Raw genomic sequence first — 16,413 nt, forward strand, 5'->3', positions numbered from 1 at the left:
CCCTCCATGTTCAGGGCTATCTTTACCAAGGCTTGAGCTGCTGCCCCCCAAAATGGGTCTCCCAGCTCCAGCAGATAAGCCCCCTTCTGATCAGGGCACCAAGGAGGCTATAGGTCCACAAGATCCAGGCACAGGATTATTTATGGAGGTTCCTCCTCCCCTGGATCTGGTTCCAGCTCCACAGCTGTCTCTGGACATCATACAGCGCCAATGTGCCAACCGGGCTCCATGGCCAAACCCAGTGGAACAGATAGGAAACTCTACACCATGGAGGGTCCCCTGGAGGAACTGTTGAAGCTCCCTCAAGTGGATGACCCCATTGTCTCTCTCACCTCTAATTCTGCACTTCCAGCGAACTTGCTGGAAGGCTTAAAAGCAAAGGACAAGAGGGCAGAGTCAGCTTCCCACAAGACCCACCTGGCCACAGCATGGGCCATGAGGGCTTCCTCTTCTTCATACTTCATACTTCAGCAGAACAGCTCTGTTCTGGCTCCGCAAACTGCTGTCAGGCCTTCTGGCTGGGGATACCAGGGCGAGACAGGATGTTAACAAGATAATAGCAGCTGTTGAGTACTTTACAAATACCATATTTTTGGAGTATAAGACAAGAGAGAGAAATACAGTAGGTAGGGAGAGAGAGAGAGAGTAGGTAGGTAGGTAGATAAAGAGTGGGAGAGAGAGAAATACAGTAGATAGGGAGGGAGAGAGTGTGTATGTGGGTAGGTAGGTAGAAAGAGAGAGAGAAATAGAGAGAGAGGGAGAGAAATACAGTAGATAGGTAGGGAGAGAGAGAGTAGGTAGGCTGGTATGTAGAAGGTTAGAGAGAGAAATAGAGAGAAATACAGTACATAGGTAGGGAGAGAGAGAGAGTAGGTAGGTACGTAGGTAGGTAGATAGAGGGTGGGAGAAATACAGTAGAGAAGTAGGTAGAAAGTAGCTAGCTAGGTAGGTAGAAGGAAAGAGAGAGGGAAAGAGGGAGGGAGGGAGGGAGGGAGGGAGGGAGGGAGGGAGGGAGGGAGAGAGAGAGAGAGAGAGAGAGCGAGAGAGAGAGAGAGAGGGAGGGAGGGAGGGAAGGTAGGTAGATGTTTCCAGGTGTATTTATCCATGTACTAGAAAAGGAAATTGCTGACAATCTGCAGCACCTAAGACTTTGTTTCTGCTGGCACAGCACTTGATCAATGTAATTCTCATTAATCAGTTAAAGAGCTTTCCAAAAGGGAAAAAAAAGTTTTTGCACTCTGCAAACCTCCCAAAAATGGCCTGTTTTTCACAAAAATGGCCCTGTTTTTTTTTAAAGGCATGAATAGCCCGGGGGGGGGCTTGCAAAGTGCTCCCGGGGGTGGAGCAAAAAACGGTCCACTTTTTGCAAAAGCGGGCCCGTTTTTTGTCAAAAAAAAAATGCATATATGCCTTATGGAGGCTTATGGAGTGCCAATGGGGGCTGGGGAGGGGGCAAAAAACAGCCTGTTTTTTCCTCATTTCTGCCCTCCCCAGCCCCTGGAAGCTCTCTGAAAGACTCCATAAGGGTATGCATGGCCATTTTGGTGAAGGGGGTGGGGCTTCAAAAAATGTTGTATTCTATGTATAAGATGCACCCAGATTTTCAGCCTCTTTATTGAGGAAAAAGGGTGCATCTTATATGCCCAAAAATACGGTAATTTGCCAATTACAGAAAGAATTTAGTTGTTGCAACTAAAGATGGTACATGTAGTTACTCAATCTAAAGTGGTAAAGATTGGATCACATTTTTTAATTAATAATTGAAACAAGCACTAAACCTTATTGCTATTTATTCACTTGGATTCCTTTTCTGTTTGCCAACTCCATCTTAAGCTTGGTAAAATTCATTTTAAAGATGTGAAAAAATTCATAAAACCTGAAAAGGGGCAAATAAATTAATACTTTGGATTCCCTTTTATTCAGAAAATCCTCCTTATCCAATTTAAAATTTAGTATACTATATTCAGCACAGAAATATCTTTGTTAAGAATGTAGAAGAGAACTCTTTATTCCTTTTTTACTATTGGCTATGAAATAGCATCAGCAGAGACCAGAAACAATGCCAAAAAAATAGGTATGCTGGTTTAAGTCCCAGAGAAATGAAAGGGGTACAACTATCTATAAATTCTGACACAAAATTTAAAATCAATAAGTATCATGATAGTTCATATGAAAACAAATATTTCAAAAACAAGATTGACAATGTAATAGTGATTTTACTTGGCTTGTTTCATGATTAGTTAGAAAAATAGCAGCTTTCTTACTGAAGTTTTTCTATCATCACTGGCCAAAACTTAACTTGAGATAGGAAAGAAAAGAGGTGACAGCAGTGAGGAAGGTTGGCAACACCTAGCAAATGCTTAATTTACTAGGTCTGATCAGAAACAACCATTGCTGCCAAAAAGCCAGATTCTATTTTTCAAATGTTTCTGGTTGACCTCGTTGAGCTGGGGGAAAATGAAAACTACAAGAATAATGCTTTTGAGCTGCAGTGGAATCCCGAAGTCAACTGAAATGTTTGTTTCTATAAAAGCTGACTTAATAATCTGTGTTGGAACAAACAGAAATTACAATTTCCAGCATGTTTTTTAAAATAAAAATATTGAATGCATTATAAGTGGGCTCACTTATGCCTACTGGACTGTTCAATAGTGAAGTATAAGATTCAGTATTAGCACTACTGATAAAAAGTTAAAACACAACATCCAGTGTTACACAAATGAATATTATTGATCAAGTTGGTGTCCCCTCTTTTCTCCCAAAATCCACAAATAGTCCATGTGAATCTCCCAAACATATGGAGAAACTTGGAGAGCAAGGAAATTCTAGCTCATCCTGCTAGAAATGTAACTTGTTCAGAAAATGGACACAATTACATACAACTCAAAGTTATTTTAGACAAAGCTCAAATAATTATCATTATATGAATACTATTAGTATTTGACCGAGAGAAAGATTAAAAAAGGATGTGAAGTCTTTTATAATTTGGATATTTCACTGGTATGTGTAGAAAATAGCTCTAACCAAATTGCTATATTAGTAATGTTAATGATTTAAATTTGTTTTCAAATCCCCCTAATCAATTGGCTAATCATTTATCCCCAAAAATGATTTGTTTGATTAAAGTTGGTAATTCTTATCACAGAGATGCAGTTCTAAATTCTAAACATATTTGCTAATGTTCCAAAATAATGAAATCCCTTAATGTTACATTTGTATTGGAATTCTAACAGTGGGCAAAGAGAGGCAAATGGAAAACACTCCTAATGGCGGCATGCTTTTTTCCTCCTTTTTTTCATGACTGATAATATGACAGCAGAAAAGAAAGGATTGGAGCTCCCCAAATGAAATTGGTGGAGAAATTCCTAGCTCCATCAGAGACTGTCAGGAAACTTAAGTGGCTGTTCCTTCAGTCTAGCGAAACAGCCCCTTAAAAATAAATATATAAATAAAACATTAGATGGTAAATAAATTCTAAGATAAACAACTCATTATATTCTCCCAAAGGTCATTTTTTCAGGAGGCAAAAGTCTAGAAAGCTTCTCAGTCATCCAGGTCATTTTAGCTATACAATTTGGGATGAACAGCCTCTGAATGGTGTGGAAGTAGGAATGGATTTCCAGAGGAAAAATTGCAGAATACAAAAACCAGGAGCAATACTCAGGACACAGATAAACTTCCAAGTGCTCCAATGACCCTCTAAAAGGATGCAAAAGACCAGCTGTCTGCAAGGAATATAAATTCTTTCCCACTATCCTGTCAGATCTGAAGAAGCTTCTTGGATGAGAAGCGAAAGGTCTTCAGAAGAAAAACAAGAAAGTCCAGTTGCCTCCTGACAAAGCTGGATGACTGAGAATTTCTACAAACTCAGTATATTGCATTTACTAGAAACGCCAAGTCTGAATGGATTGATGAAACTATTAAATAAAATAGGTTTCATACTTCAAGACATTCAGGTTCTAAGTTCTTCCAATATTTATATCTTAAAAGTGAATGTCAGAACTTAAAATTGATTTTATCTTCCACTTCTCAACTGCCTTATTTTAATAATAATATCCTAGTAAGATTAAATGATTAATGAACATTTATGTGTATATCTTCTAACATTTACAAGATGCTTTCAACAATAATCATTTGACAAGTATTGTATCAGGAACAAATGGTTGGCCATTATTTAATTTTTTCATATTTTACCTTCATATTAAGAATTAGCCTTTCCCCCATGCCTCAAAAAAAAAATATATTTTCTCTTTGAAAAAAAAATCATTATAAATTTCCAGGAAGCAGAATCATCAGATCAGTTCTATACAGCAACATATGAATTGAGTCACTGAGTGAAGCTCTTTTTGATGAGCACATTAGGGAAGCTGGCATTCAGTTCTAGGACAATTCGGTGATCAATTTGTGAACAGAAGGACACATCAAGTAAGGACAATTCTTTACAAGACTCCAGCAATTTCCTTAAAGAAGCCGGGCTTACCATTCTTGTCCCTGGAAAAGAAGAGAACAAAATGTTAAAAAAAAGGGGGGGGGGCAGTTATACTTAAAGAAACAAAAAAAAATATCCACAGGGTTCTTTAAGAAAAGCAACAGTGTTCCTAAATAATATAAAGCTTTCATTTTAAAACCTTTTTTTCTACTGTAACCCATTGTCAAAATCAAAGCATTTTTAATCCTTTCAAATATTATTTTTGTTTTATATTCTGCATTTCTTATAAGTCACTTTGAATGCTGGTATAAATAGAAAGGTGGAATATAAATTAGATAATATTGAGTCAACATGGAATGGAGACAAAAGAATAGGATTTTCATTCAACTCTACAATTTACTGTGGTTTATTCTACAACTCGACAATGGTTTGGCAAACCACAACATTTAAACCATTAACTTTTTATTATAAACAAAAGGACCCCTTTTATTCTCTTCTTCACTAAGTAATCTTTCCCTTTTCCAGGTCAACTAGAAAATTTGTTCCATGAACCTGTGTAGTATTGACTCCATCTTATCAATTATGTGGACCAATTAAAATCACAGTCACCCCAGAAAGTGCAACACAAAAATGTCGTAAAATGTGCCTTACTTAGTTAATAATGTGGTATCGGTGCTTGAGGCCAAGTGGTGAAAAGCAATGGCCAAGATAGCATAGCTGGATTGTAATCTGTGGCATATTTGGAATGCAATTAAAAGCCTATCTTACTTAACATGAGCACAAATTGCGATCTTAGCTAATACACAATTCAAAATGATCTGTTTGGCACTGATTTCATTTAAGGATAAACTATATATCACAAACATACTTCTGGAGTGCGCAGTCCTTACTAATTTAAGAGTCTTTGAATAAAAAACAAATTATATTTGTTGTATAATATGAACATTGTTAGACTTTATTATGTTCCCTGCATACCGGGGATTATACCCTTAATAAATAAAATAGCAACAGCACTAATAAGGTATCGGTTTGGTCTAGGGGTGAAGATTCCAGGCTAGAAACCTGGAACCATGAGTTCTAGTTCTGCCTTAGGCATGAAAGTTCTTTGGGTGACTTTGACTTTCAACCCAACCCATCTCATAGGGCCGTTGTTGCATGGAAAATAGGAGAAGGAAAGAATACTGGGCATGTTTGCCACCTTGACCTATTTATAGAAATAATAAAGGAAAGAAAAATAAATAAATAATACTTCGGACTAATGGGTGGAAACCAGCACAATGAGGAGGGCACCGACAAAAATGCAAATAGGCTGCCTCCTTCCCAACAACCTGAATATGATGGCTGCATACAGAAGGCATTTAAAACAGGCCAATATTCACGTGTCCCAGTTTTTAAGTTAGATGGGAAAGACCGTTGAAGAAATCCTCATAATGGAAGCTCCGGAAAACACAGGTAGGCATGTTATTGCCTCTCTCTAGTGGAGGGGGGGGGGGGTTGATGTTTTTAATGTGCTTATTTCTGTACAGAAACTGAGTAACTGCATTCTGAAACTGTCAAGTAAACTGATGGTTTTGACAAGCACAAGGGGACAGTTGGAACTTTTGGCATTCTAAGAAAATGTGGGAGGCATATATATATATATATATATATATATATATATATATATATATAGTTTATAGCATCTAAGAAGCCGTCAAAAGAAGAATGCATTGTTATTCCTCCTTCCGTGCCTGAATGGTTTTACATATTAGGCCTTTTAAATATGTGTGAACTTTGCTAGAATTACTGTTTTTCATTCAATGAACTGAGATAGCAATTTAGGTAGGGTGCATACAGATGGTTAAACCCACCATATTCTCCTAAGCTGTACTTTATGCTGCCTGGCTGCAGTCAAAATATCAAGTGGAAGTTTATTTTTCTGGAGCATGTTTTATGCCTTATTTAAGCATAATCCAAACATATGTTGCAATTTATGTGATCACATAATGGCTCTGCATATGTTGCTCTGCAAGCAAAGAACAGAACTATACCCTTTTCACATATTGCCCATTTTCAAACTTCAGTATTAACAAGCATCTTAGTATTAGCAACCACAAAGAAAGAGAAGAGCAGGGGTGAAAGTAAACTATATCTGAGCACTTTCTGAAAGGGGAGGTGATATTTCCAAAGGACGTTAACTTGCATACTTGTAAAAAAGGTAAAGGTTTCCTTTGCCAGTCATATCCAACTCTAGGGGGCATTAGTCATCTCCGATTCACAACCGAAGAGCCAGTATTGTCCATGATCATGTGACCAGCATGACTATACATCAAAGGTGTATGGAACAGTTACTTTCCCACCGAAGTGGTACCTATTTCTCTACTTCCATTTACATGCTTTCAATTGCTAGGTTGGCAGGAGCTGGGGCAAGTAAAGGAAGCTCACTCCATCACATGATACTTAGGTCTCAAACCTTCCAGTTGACAAGCCCAGCATCTACTCCTTTATTTGTAACTACTGGCTGAATGGCAGGTATAGCACTTAGATTTATATACCGCTTCACAGTATTTTACAGCTCTAAGCAGTTTTACAGAATTAGCATATTGCCTCCAACAATTTGGGACCTCATTTTACCGACTTCGGAAGGTGGAAGACAGAGTCAAACTTGAGCCATTCAGGATTGAATTCCTGGAGTGAGAAGTGAGTTAGCCTACAGTATAGGTAGTCCATTTCATTTCATTTCATTGGTCTTGTATGCCGCCCACTCCCGAAGGACTCCGGGCGGCTTACAATAAACAAAGGAAGGGGATAAATAGACAAATAGACAAACAACAATTTAAAATACACAATATTCATAGTTACAGTGGGGCTGGCTATTTCAACAGCCTCCCAGCCTGCCGGAGCAGCTAGATCTTAGTGGCTTTGCGGAAGGCCGGGAGAGTAGTAAGGGTCCGGATCTCCACGGGGAACTCATTCCAGAGGGCTGGAGCTGCAACAGAGAAGGCTCTTCCCCGGGGAGTCGCCAGCCGACATTGGCTGACAGATGGGATCCGGAGGAGGCCTAGTCTGTGTGATCTGATCGGTCTATGGGAGGTAATTGGCAGGAGGCGGTCTCTCAGGTACCCAGGTCCTATGCCATGTAGGGCTTTATCCTCAACTTATGAACACAATTGAGCCCAAAATTTGTGTTAAGTGAGAAATTTGTTGATTTGTTTTGCCCCGTTTTATGACTTTTCTCACATTTGTTGAATGAATCACTGCAAGTTCTTCCTCACTGACTTTGCTTATCATAAAATTGCAAAAGGGGATCACGTAACTCTGGGACAATGCAACTGTCATAAATGTGACCCACTTGTCAAGCATTCAAATGTAAATCACGTGACCCTGGGGATGCTGCAATGATCATAAGTGTGATAAATGGTCATAAGTCACTTTTTTCAGTGCTGTGGTAATTTCGAACGGTCACTGAATGAACTGTTGTAAGTCAAGAACTACCTGTGCTGCATTCTAACCATTATGCCACCATGGTTGTTTTTAGTTGCGAAGTCGCGTCTGATCCATGGACAATGTTCCTCCAGGCCTTCCTGTCCTCTACCATCCTCTGGTCCATTTAAGTTCATGCCTACTGCTTCAGTGACTCCATCCAGCCACCTCATTCTCTGTCGTCCCATTCTTCTTTTGCCCTCAATCTTTCCCAGCATTAGGCTCTTCTCCAGTGTGCCACCATAGCTCACGGTATGAGAATAGGATGAGGAAATCAAGGTTCAAGCCCACTCTCAGCCTCAGAAACTCATTTGGATCACTCATTCACTCTTGACCCAAACTACTGCATAGAAGTGGAGGAACTCCTACCTACTACAGTACTCTGCTTTGAACTCCTGAATGAAAGACATGGTATAAATGTAACAAAGAAATAAATATCTCTTAAGTTATTTTTGAACAGACATCTATTGTCATGAGAATTCAACATTTTACTGCAGAACATTTAACTGGCTATTAAATCCACACTATCATTGACAACAGGAAAGGGAGACCTAAAAAGGATAAAACTAGCTTGTTGTCTAAAGAGATGTTTAAAACATGTTTATTTTTCTCTATGGAAGAGATTTTAATGTTTCACATGGCTGAAATTTAACTTAGCAAGGTAGCATATTTTTGTGCTGGGTCAGGAGAGGATGTGTACTAGTCCATTTAACAGCAGCAGATGTACATTTTTCTTGTCTTTTTGTTATCTATTTATTGTTGTAATAAAACCTTGAGCATTGGAGAACTCTGACATAAATATTTAAAAAGAAACAATAGGTTTGAGGTTTGAGGTTTGAGGTTTATTGGGATTTATATGCCGCCCTTTTCCCTGAGGGGACTCAGGGCGGCTTACAACCACAGGGGAGGGGAAGTGCAAGGTCAAAACAAACAATTAGTGAACAAAAGAAAAATGATAAAACACAACTTTCATTCAGCAATCAAACACTCGGGCGGGTGATTGGAAACCTATTCCCAGGCCTGCTGGGAGAGCCAGATCTTGAGGGCTGCGCGGAAGGTCTGGATCGTGGTGAGGGTGCGGATCTCCATGGGGAGCTCGTTCCATAGGGTCGGGGCAGCAACAGAGAAGGCTCTCCTCCGTGTGGTCGCCAGTCGGCATTGACCAGCTGATGGAATTCGGAGGAGGCCTAGTCTGTGCGATCTAATTGGTCGGTTTAGGGAGGTAATCGGCAGAAGGCGGTCTCTCAAGTACCCAGATCCACTACCATGGAGTGCTTTGAAGGTGGTCATTAGTATCCTGAAGCGCACCCGGAGACCAACAGGCAGCCAGTGCAGCTCGCGGAGGACAGGTGTAACGTGGGCGAACCGAGGTGCGCCCACTATCACTCGCGCGGCTGCATTTTGGACTAGCTGTAGTCGCCGGATGCACTTCAGGGGCAGCCCCATGTAGAGCCCATTGCAGTATTCCAGTCTGGAGATCACAAGGGCTCGAGTGACTGTTGTGAGGGCCCCCCGGTCTAGGTAGGGCCGCAACTGGCGGACCAGGCGAACCTGGGCAAATGCCCCCCTGGTCACAGCTGACAGCTGGTGGTCAAAAGTCAGCTGTGGATCCAGGAGGACTCCTAAGTTGCGGACCCTATCTGAGGGGTATAAAATTTGACCCCCCAGCCTAAGCGTTGGTGTATTAGCCAAATTATTGGGGGGGAAACACAACAGCCACTCGGTTTTATCCGGGTTGAGCACCAGTTTGTTAGCACTCATCCAGTCCTTAACGGCCTCCAGACCCTGGTTCATCACGTCCACCGCTTCATTGAGTTGGCACGGGGCGGACAGATACAATTGCGTATCGTCCGCATATTGATGGTATTTTATCCCGTGCCTCCGAATGATCTCGCCCAGCGGTTTCATGTATATGTTAAATAGTAGGGGGGATAAGACCGAACCCTGGGGTACCCCACATGTTAGGGGCCTCAGGGACGATCTCTGCCCCCCGACTAACACCGACTGCGACCTGTCCGAGAGGTAGGAGGAGAACCACCGCAGAACAGTGCCTCCCACTCCCACCTCCCGCAGTCGTCGCAGAAGGATACCATGGTCGATGGTATCGAAAGCCGCTGAGAGGTCAAGGAGAACCAGGATGGACGCATAGCCTCCATCTCTGGCCCTCCAGAGATCATCGGTCAATGCGACCAAAGCGGTTTCTGTGCTGTAACCAGGTCTGAAGCCGGACTGGAAGGGGTCAAGATAGCTAGCTTCCTCCAAGGCCCGTCGAAGCTGAAAGGCCACCACCTTCTCAACAACCTTCCCGATAAAGGGAAGGTTGGAGACAGGACGAAAGTTGTTTAAGATGGCTGGATCTAACGATGGTTTCTTTAGGAGGGGTCTCACCACCGCCGTTTTGAGTACGGCGGGGAAGTACCCCTCCCGAAGGGAGGCGGTGACAACCGCCTGGATCCAGCCATGTGTCACCTCCCTGCTGTTAGCCACCAGCCAGGAGGGACACGGGTCCAGAATACAAGTGGAGGCACTTACAGCTCGGATGGCCTTGTCCACATCCCCAGAGGCAACTTCCTGGAACTCAACCCAGAGTTGATGTGGCAGATGATCCTCCTGTGTCTCAGCTGGATCTACTGCGGTGGAGTCCAAGTCCGATCGAAACCGAGCTACTTTGTCCGCCAGGAATTGAGCATAATCCTCAGCCCTACCCTGCAAGGGGTCTCCCGCATCCCTCCTATTAAGGAGGGAGCGGGTTATCCTGAACAGGGCGGCTGGGCGTGACTCGGCGGACGCAACCAAGGAAGAAATATATGATCTTTTTGCAGTTCTTAATGCTCGAACATAGTCCTTGGTGCAGGTGGTTAAGAGTGCTCGGTTTGCCTCGGACTTATCCGACCTCCACTGGTGCTCTAGGCATCTCCTCCGGCGTTTCTTCTCCCGGAGTTCCTCGGTGAACCAGGGAACTCTCCGGGATCCACTGACCCGGAGGGGCCGTAGTGGCGCAATCCGGTCGAGATTATATATCGCAATAACTTATTTTATGTTTAGCTATAATCATTCCACAAACACTCTGCAGTGGTAATTTTCAAGATACTTTGTACAATGAATTAACGCAAAGCACATAAAGAAATCTATCACTTAAAAAGACTACAATGATAAGTCCAAAAAACCACTTTCCTCCAAAAATGAAGGCCTTGATAAGCATCCTGAAATGAGGGGGAAAAGCTGGCTAAAACTGTCACCTGTACCTTCACACTAAGGTTAGTATCCCACCTGTTTTTATTTTTATTTGATTTTTTTAAATGAAGCTGAAGATTTTTCATGTTTCAAAGTAAAGTTCTGACTTCTAGCCCCATCCTGCTTGTCAGGACGTCCCAAGCAACCTTAGAAAATAAAATGGGTAGAGAATAGCATCCCAGCACTTACTTTTGAAATATACTATTATTCCAGGCAACACCAACAAAGTATAAATTGGGAGATGGTGGACAGATTCTGGAAATTTCAGAGAAACACAGCAAGGACAATGCTTTGCCTGTGAGGTGTCTTTTATATACTTAACATTTTTTGATAATGTATGGGGCAGAAATGGGTTCCTACCGGTTCGACCAAGTAGGCAGTAACTCGGCCGCCCACTCACTCAAACCAGTTCTCTTGTTGGCGGCGCCATCTTTCTTTTTGATAGTATGCATGCGCAGAACTATCTTCATTGCAGAAATGTAAATTTTTCCCCTTTTTAATGTTCTGAACCTGTGCAGATCTTTTTAGGTGTAAATGCGCAAAGTCACATTTTTTGTGCGCTGAACCAGCAGTAATGCCAGTAGCAACCCATGCCTGGTATGGGGGTGCATGCGTTTTTACAAGGTGTGTGTCTTTTGCCTGAAGGCTATGGCTCCATTATTTGTGAATTCTAGCTTATGATAAAGATTGTATGCAAAATAATATGGAGGAATATTGTCAGCAGATGGATCAAACATAATAAAAGAAAATTAAACTTCTAAATTTGGTAGATAATGCAGCTTGTATACAGTACAATTAAATTAAATTTTATTGCATATAATGTTTTTTTCTTATACAGGGGTACCTTGGTACTCATTGTTAATTGGTTCCGGGAGGCACAATGAGTACCAAACAAATTTTTCCCATAAGGAATAATGTAGTGAGTCACAAGGCAGCCAACATAGACAAGTTCTAGTTTGTGTGTGTTGCATGCCAACAAATGATGAGTACTGGGACAGAATTTTCCCATCAAAGGGCTCAGAAGCTAAGTGAGATTCGTACTTGATTGGAAATACTATCAGGGAATTTCAGGACTGTTAAAATAGATTGGAAAAATCGAAACATATCCAGATTAGTGGCAAAATACGTAAAAAAATACAAAATGCATTAAAATACATAAATATAGTTTGAAGTATGTTGAGAAAGAGTTTTGGGTCTACTGCAACACAATTGAAAACTTAAATTTATTTATTAATTTTTAAATTAGCATTTAAATATATTTTTAAAAGAAGTAGTTTTGTTTTTGCTTTTCAGGAAACTCTTTTATGATAAGGTCCCACTTTATAAATATATCCTGTCATGCACTATTATAATTCCAAGTTCTCAAAGCTGGCAAAAGTTCTTGAATGAATTTCAGGAATTCATTTAAAAAAACTAGATTTTTAAAAAAATAAAAAGTAGCAGCAAAGAATAAGTAATTAGGCAAATGTTCCCAATATTCTTAATCAAAGAATTTGGAATGATTTATCTCACTACCAATGATTTGTTAAAGCCATGCATGTATCTGGTATTAATTGTTTTTACGCAGCAATCTGCCATCAGGAAATAGAAGATGCCTGAACACAGTATTTCCAACAGAAGAGAAGATTTGTAGCTTAGAGTTGGACTGTGGGGTCCCTGGTGGTATCTGAGCTTGGTTGTTATCTTGCAAGAAAACATCCAAACTCAGAGAACACCAATGGCCCCACACATAGTATTTCAAAATCACACCTTTATCCAACCTCTAATTTTATCTTCTGATTCAGATAACAATTAATTAATTTACAGAAGAATTAAGTGTTCTTGTGAGTACTTACCTAAAATATCAAGCTGTCGAAGATTTGTACAATTTGCAGCAAGTTCTTCAATGTCAGAATCACACACAGATCGGTTAGCTGTCAGAAAAAGCTTTTGCAAATTTGGTAGTTTTCGGGCAAGTTTTGCAAAGCATCCCGTACTGCTCTGAAGGGTCGGGCACCAGCCAAGATCAAGCTCCTCCAACAGTGAACAGCCCGCAGCCAGCTCTGCTAATCCATTTTCAGAAATGTTTTTACATCGCCATAAATCCAATGTTCGAAGTTTTTTGCATTTGGCTCCCATCATACTAGCTATTGTGTCATAGTCCTCAATCTGTCAAATTAAAAATATTTTTAAAACCAAATGGGGTTATCTACTCTCATTGTATATATCTAATAAGGTCTATACTTTGTCCAGCCTACAGACCCTTAAAGGAACCTAAGTATCAGTTATTTAATTGGTCTCCAAGACCTTTTGGTCTTCAAGACCATTTCTGATCAATGCATAAGGTAAGTAACTATTTTGGCACACAATTCAATCTAACATCTAACATACCATGGTGTATTTAAGCCTCTGTGACTTCAGAAATGGAAAATAAAATAAAATAAACAATTCCGATGGATCTTCCTTAAATGTTGCTCTATAGTTCGTCTGCTGAAAAAGTTCTGCTTCAAGTATTGATCCTCATATTTTTAGTGATCATTGGACTTGAAGAACAATTCCAAAATAGGAACAATATCTGTAAAAATGTTGTTTTTTACGTCTTCATCAAAAGCATTTTAAATGAAGTCACAAGCACGCTGGCCAGAGTTAAATTTGATGGGACACTGTGGAGTTGGGCAACGGATGAAGTGGGGGGGGGGAGAGAAACTCCAACATCAGACCTAATTGGATAGTTTGGAGGGCCCAAGCATCCGGCGTGATCTCCTCCCAGCGGCTGGCAAATAGGTGAAGTCGCCCCCCTATGGGAGGGTCGGGATGATGGTCACTTATTACATTTGAAGGATCTGTTGCCAGATCCTCCTTGAAAGGGGCATCGTGAAAAGGACTGGAAACGGTTCCTGTCCCAAAAGGACTGCCTATTATCTGCTCGATCCTGAGTTGTTAGTAATGCCTCTGGTACGAGGAAGTAGAGGGCTGAGGGTCAGCCTCGCGTGGGGCCTGGCGGCAAAAATAGGAGGAAGACCTGCAGTCTGGTTTGTGAGACACTGATGGCACTTATCTTTATTTTCTACTAGCACAGAAACTAGGGCTTTTCCAAATAACTTGCTGCCCTTGAAAGGAGCTGAAGCCAGCTTCCATTTTGACCTCATGTCGGCGTTCCAATGACGGAGCCACACGAGGCGGCGTGAGGTAACATTGGAAGCCATAGCCCGCAAGGTGAACTTTGCGGCATTTAATGTAGCGTCAGCAGAATATTCCACTGCAGCCACAATCTTATTAACATTTTGGTGCAGCCTGGAATCTCCAGGGGGCAATCTGGTAATTAATTGGCAAAGTCAGGCAATGGAGGCCCGATTGAAAAAGGAAGCGGAAGTGGCTGCTTTAATGGCCCACGCTGCAGCCTGATGTGTCTTATGCCAAGCTCGTTCAGCGCATTTATCTTCCACTTTTAGGCCCTCTAGAAGATCAGGAGGCAAAACTGATGTACAGGTAGGGGCAGCAACCGGGGGGTTGATTGTGGGAAGCTTCAAGAGCTCCTCCATGTTGGGATCAACCGAATAGAGGCATTGCACCCATTGCCATTGGACTACATCCTTAAATAGGTTGGGTGACGGCACTATTTCTTGAGCTGGTAGTTGTTCATCAAACAAACCCTTACTGTGATTGGGGGGGGGTCAGAGGTACCCTGAGCAGGAGGAGTTTCTGATTCCACATGGGTAGCAATTTTTGCCTTGAATAGGATGGACTTAAATAAGTTTGGTTTGAACAAACCGGCACAGGCCAGTTTGTCCGCTATCAATCCTTCGTCCTCAGACAAGTCTTGCTCCCCCAACTCCTCATCCTCCCACACTGATTCCGCAGTTGCCAATGAGGGATCAGGGGATGAAGGTCTCTGTGGAGGATCTTATCCTTGCAAAATTGGGGAGCTTGTTTATCAGGTTGGGAGACGGGACCTTGAGCCTTCCACTGCTGTAGGCCCTCAGCAATACCCTGGGTGATTGCCGTAGTGATTACTTCGCGCATTTCCGCTGAAAGGTTTGGGTCCTGGTCCTTTTTCGGGCGGGTCCTTGCTGCTGTGGGTCTGGGAGTAGGGTCACTGTCCAGGGGAGAGGAGGGGGGGTCCTCCCTGTCTGAACCAAGCTCACAATCAAAAAGATCAGCATCACCCCCAAGGGAAGGAGAAGGGGCTCTAGATCCTGCTCTGGCAAGTTCAGGAGATAAGGCCTGAGAGGCTCCTTAACTGTCCGAATGGGATCTGGTGGAGTGAGCCGGTCCCTGATTAGCTAGGGGTTCTGGCTGGGCCGGTTGATGAACCTGGGCCACCACTTGTCTTTGGGCCTTGGCAATCTGTTTTTCAATTGCTTTTTGGCGCAATCGCCAAAAGGGAGTCCCTTATCTTGACCTCTAGTTGGTCTGTCGGCATAGGGTTTGCCTGATCTGGCCCCTCTGATGGCCTCCCGTTCAGGTTCTGGCCTGAACGTTGATAGACTGGCCTGCTGGTTCCGTGGCTTCCACAATGTCTTCGGCCATGATAACGGGGCTGCGCAATCTCCAAACCTCAATTTTTCTGAAAGGTAGGGTCACAGAGAAAATCTTCACTGAGGGTTTGGGCAAGTGCGCACCAATATCGGTCACGACACACCCGGGGTTGAAAAGGTGATTGCCAAGGAAAGGTAAGGCAGAAGAGGGAGTTTCGTGGAGGATGGCTGCAGCTAAAAACTCCGAAAAAATGCTGCCTTGCTGCTTTCAACGCTCAGTGAGAAAAACTATCGCTGCTAGAGCGCTGCTGGAAAGTGGCAAGAGAAATTCATGTCCAAAATGGCCACGGGAAGTAGGGGAATCCAAAATGGCTAAACCCAGTGAAGACCACGCTGTCGGTTCCGTCGATTAGGAGCCGCCGCTCCGAACCTCAACAAGCTGCAAGAGCCGAACAGCGCTGATGAAGGCAGGCGATGAGAAAGTGACAAGCTGCACAGGTCGCCAATGAACGGATAATCCCAGCGGTGAAGATCCGCTTAAGGCAAAAGTTGCCCCCGCACCCGGACCGAAGTCCACTGACGCGGTAGAGCTGTGCTGCCTGTCTGCAATTCAATTGCTGATAGGTAAAAGGAAAGCTAACCTAATCTAGCCATTCAAACAAAGGGAAAGGAGAAAAATCAACACTTTGGAGAAAAACAACAGTCACACCAATAAAAATAAAATCTAAATGTAATAATCAAGAGACACAAAAAATACATCCGAATGGGCAATGGACTGAATTGAAAACTGGATATGTGAGATAAGGAGGCGTGGCCAGAAATTCAATTCCG

At 42.3% G+C, this 16,413-nt stretch overlaps 1 protein-coding gene across 2 annotated transcripts in view; it reads right to left on the reverse strand.

The window, feature by feature from the left end:
* Nucleotides 1-3,787: 3,787 nt before the first annotated feature.
* FBXL4 (F-box and leucine rich repeat protein 4) overlaps nucleotides 3,788-16,413 on the reverse strand; it is a 40,807-nt gene continuing 28,181 nt past the window's right edge. For both annotated transcript variants that reach the window (XM_032215799.1, XM_032215801.1), the window contains exons 7-8: nucleotides 12,961-13,273; nucleotides 3,788-4,491 (exon numbers count right to left, since the gene is read on the reverse strand). In XM_032215799.1, the coding sequence (XP_032071690.1) occupies nucleotides 4,328-4,491; nucleotides 12,961-13,273 (477 nt within the window). In that variant the 3' untranslated portion in view covers nucleotides 3,788-4,327. The remainder of the gene's footprint in view (nucleotides 4,492-12,960; nucleotides 13,274-16,413) is intronic.

The sequence above is a fragment of the Thamnophis elegans genome, chromosome 4 (assembly GCF_009769535.1).
Source record: "Thamnophis elegans isolate rThaEle1 chromosome 4, rThaEle1.pri, whole genome shotgun sequence".
In the NCBI taxonomy this organism is placed as follows: domain Eukaryota; kingdom Metazoa; phylum Chordata; class Lepidosauria; order Squamata; family Colubridae; genus Thamnophis; species Thamnophis elegans.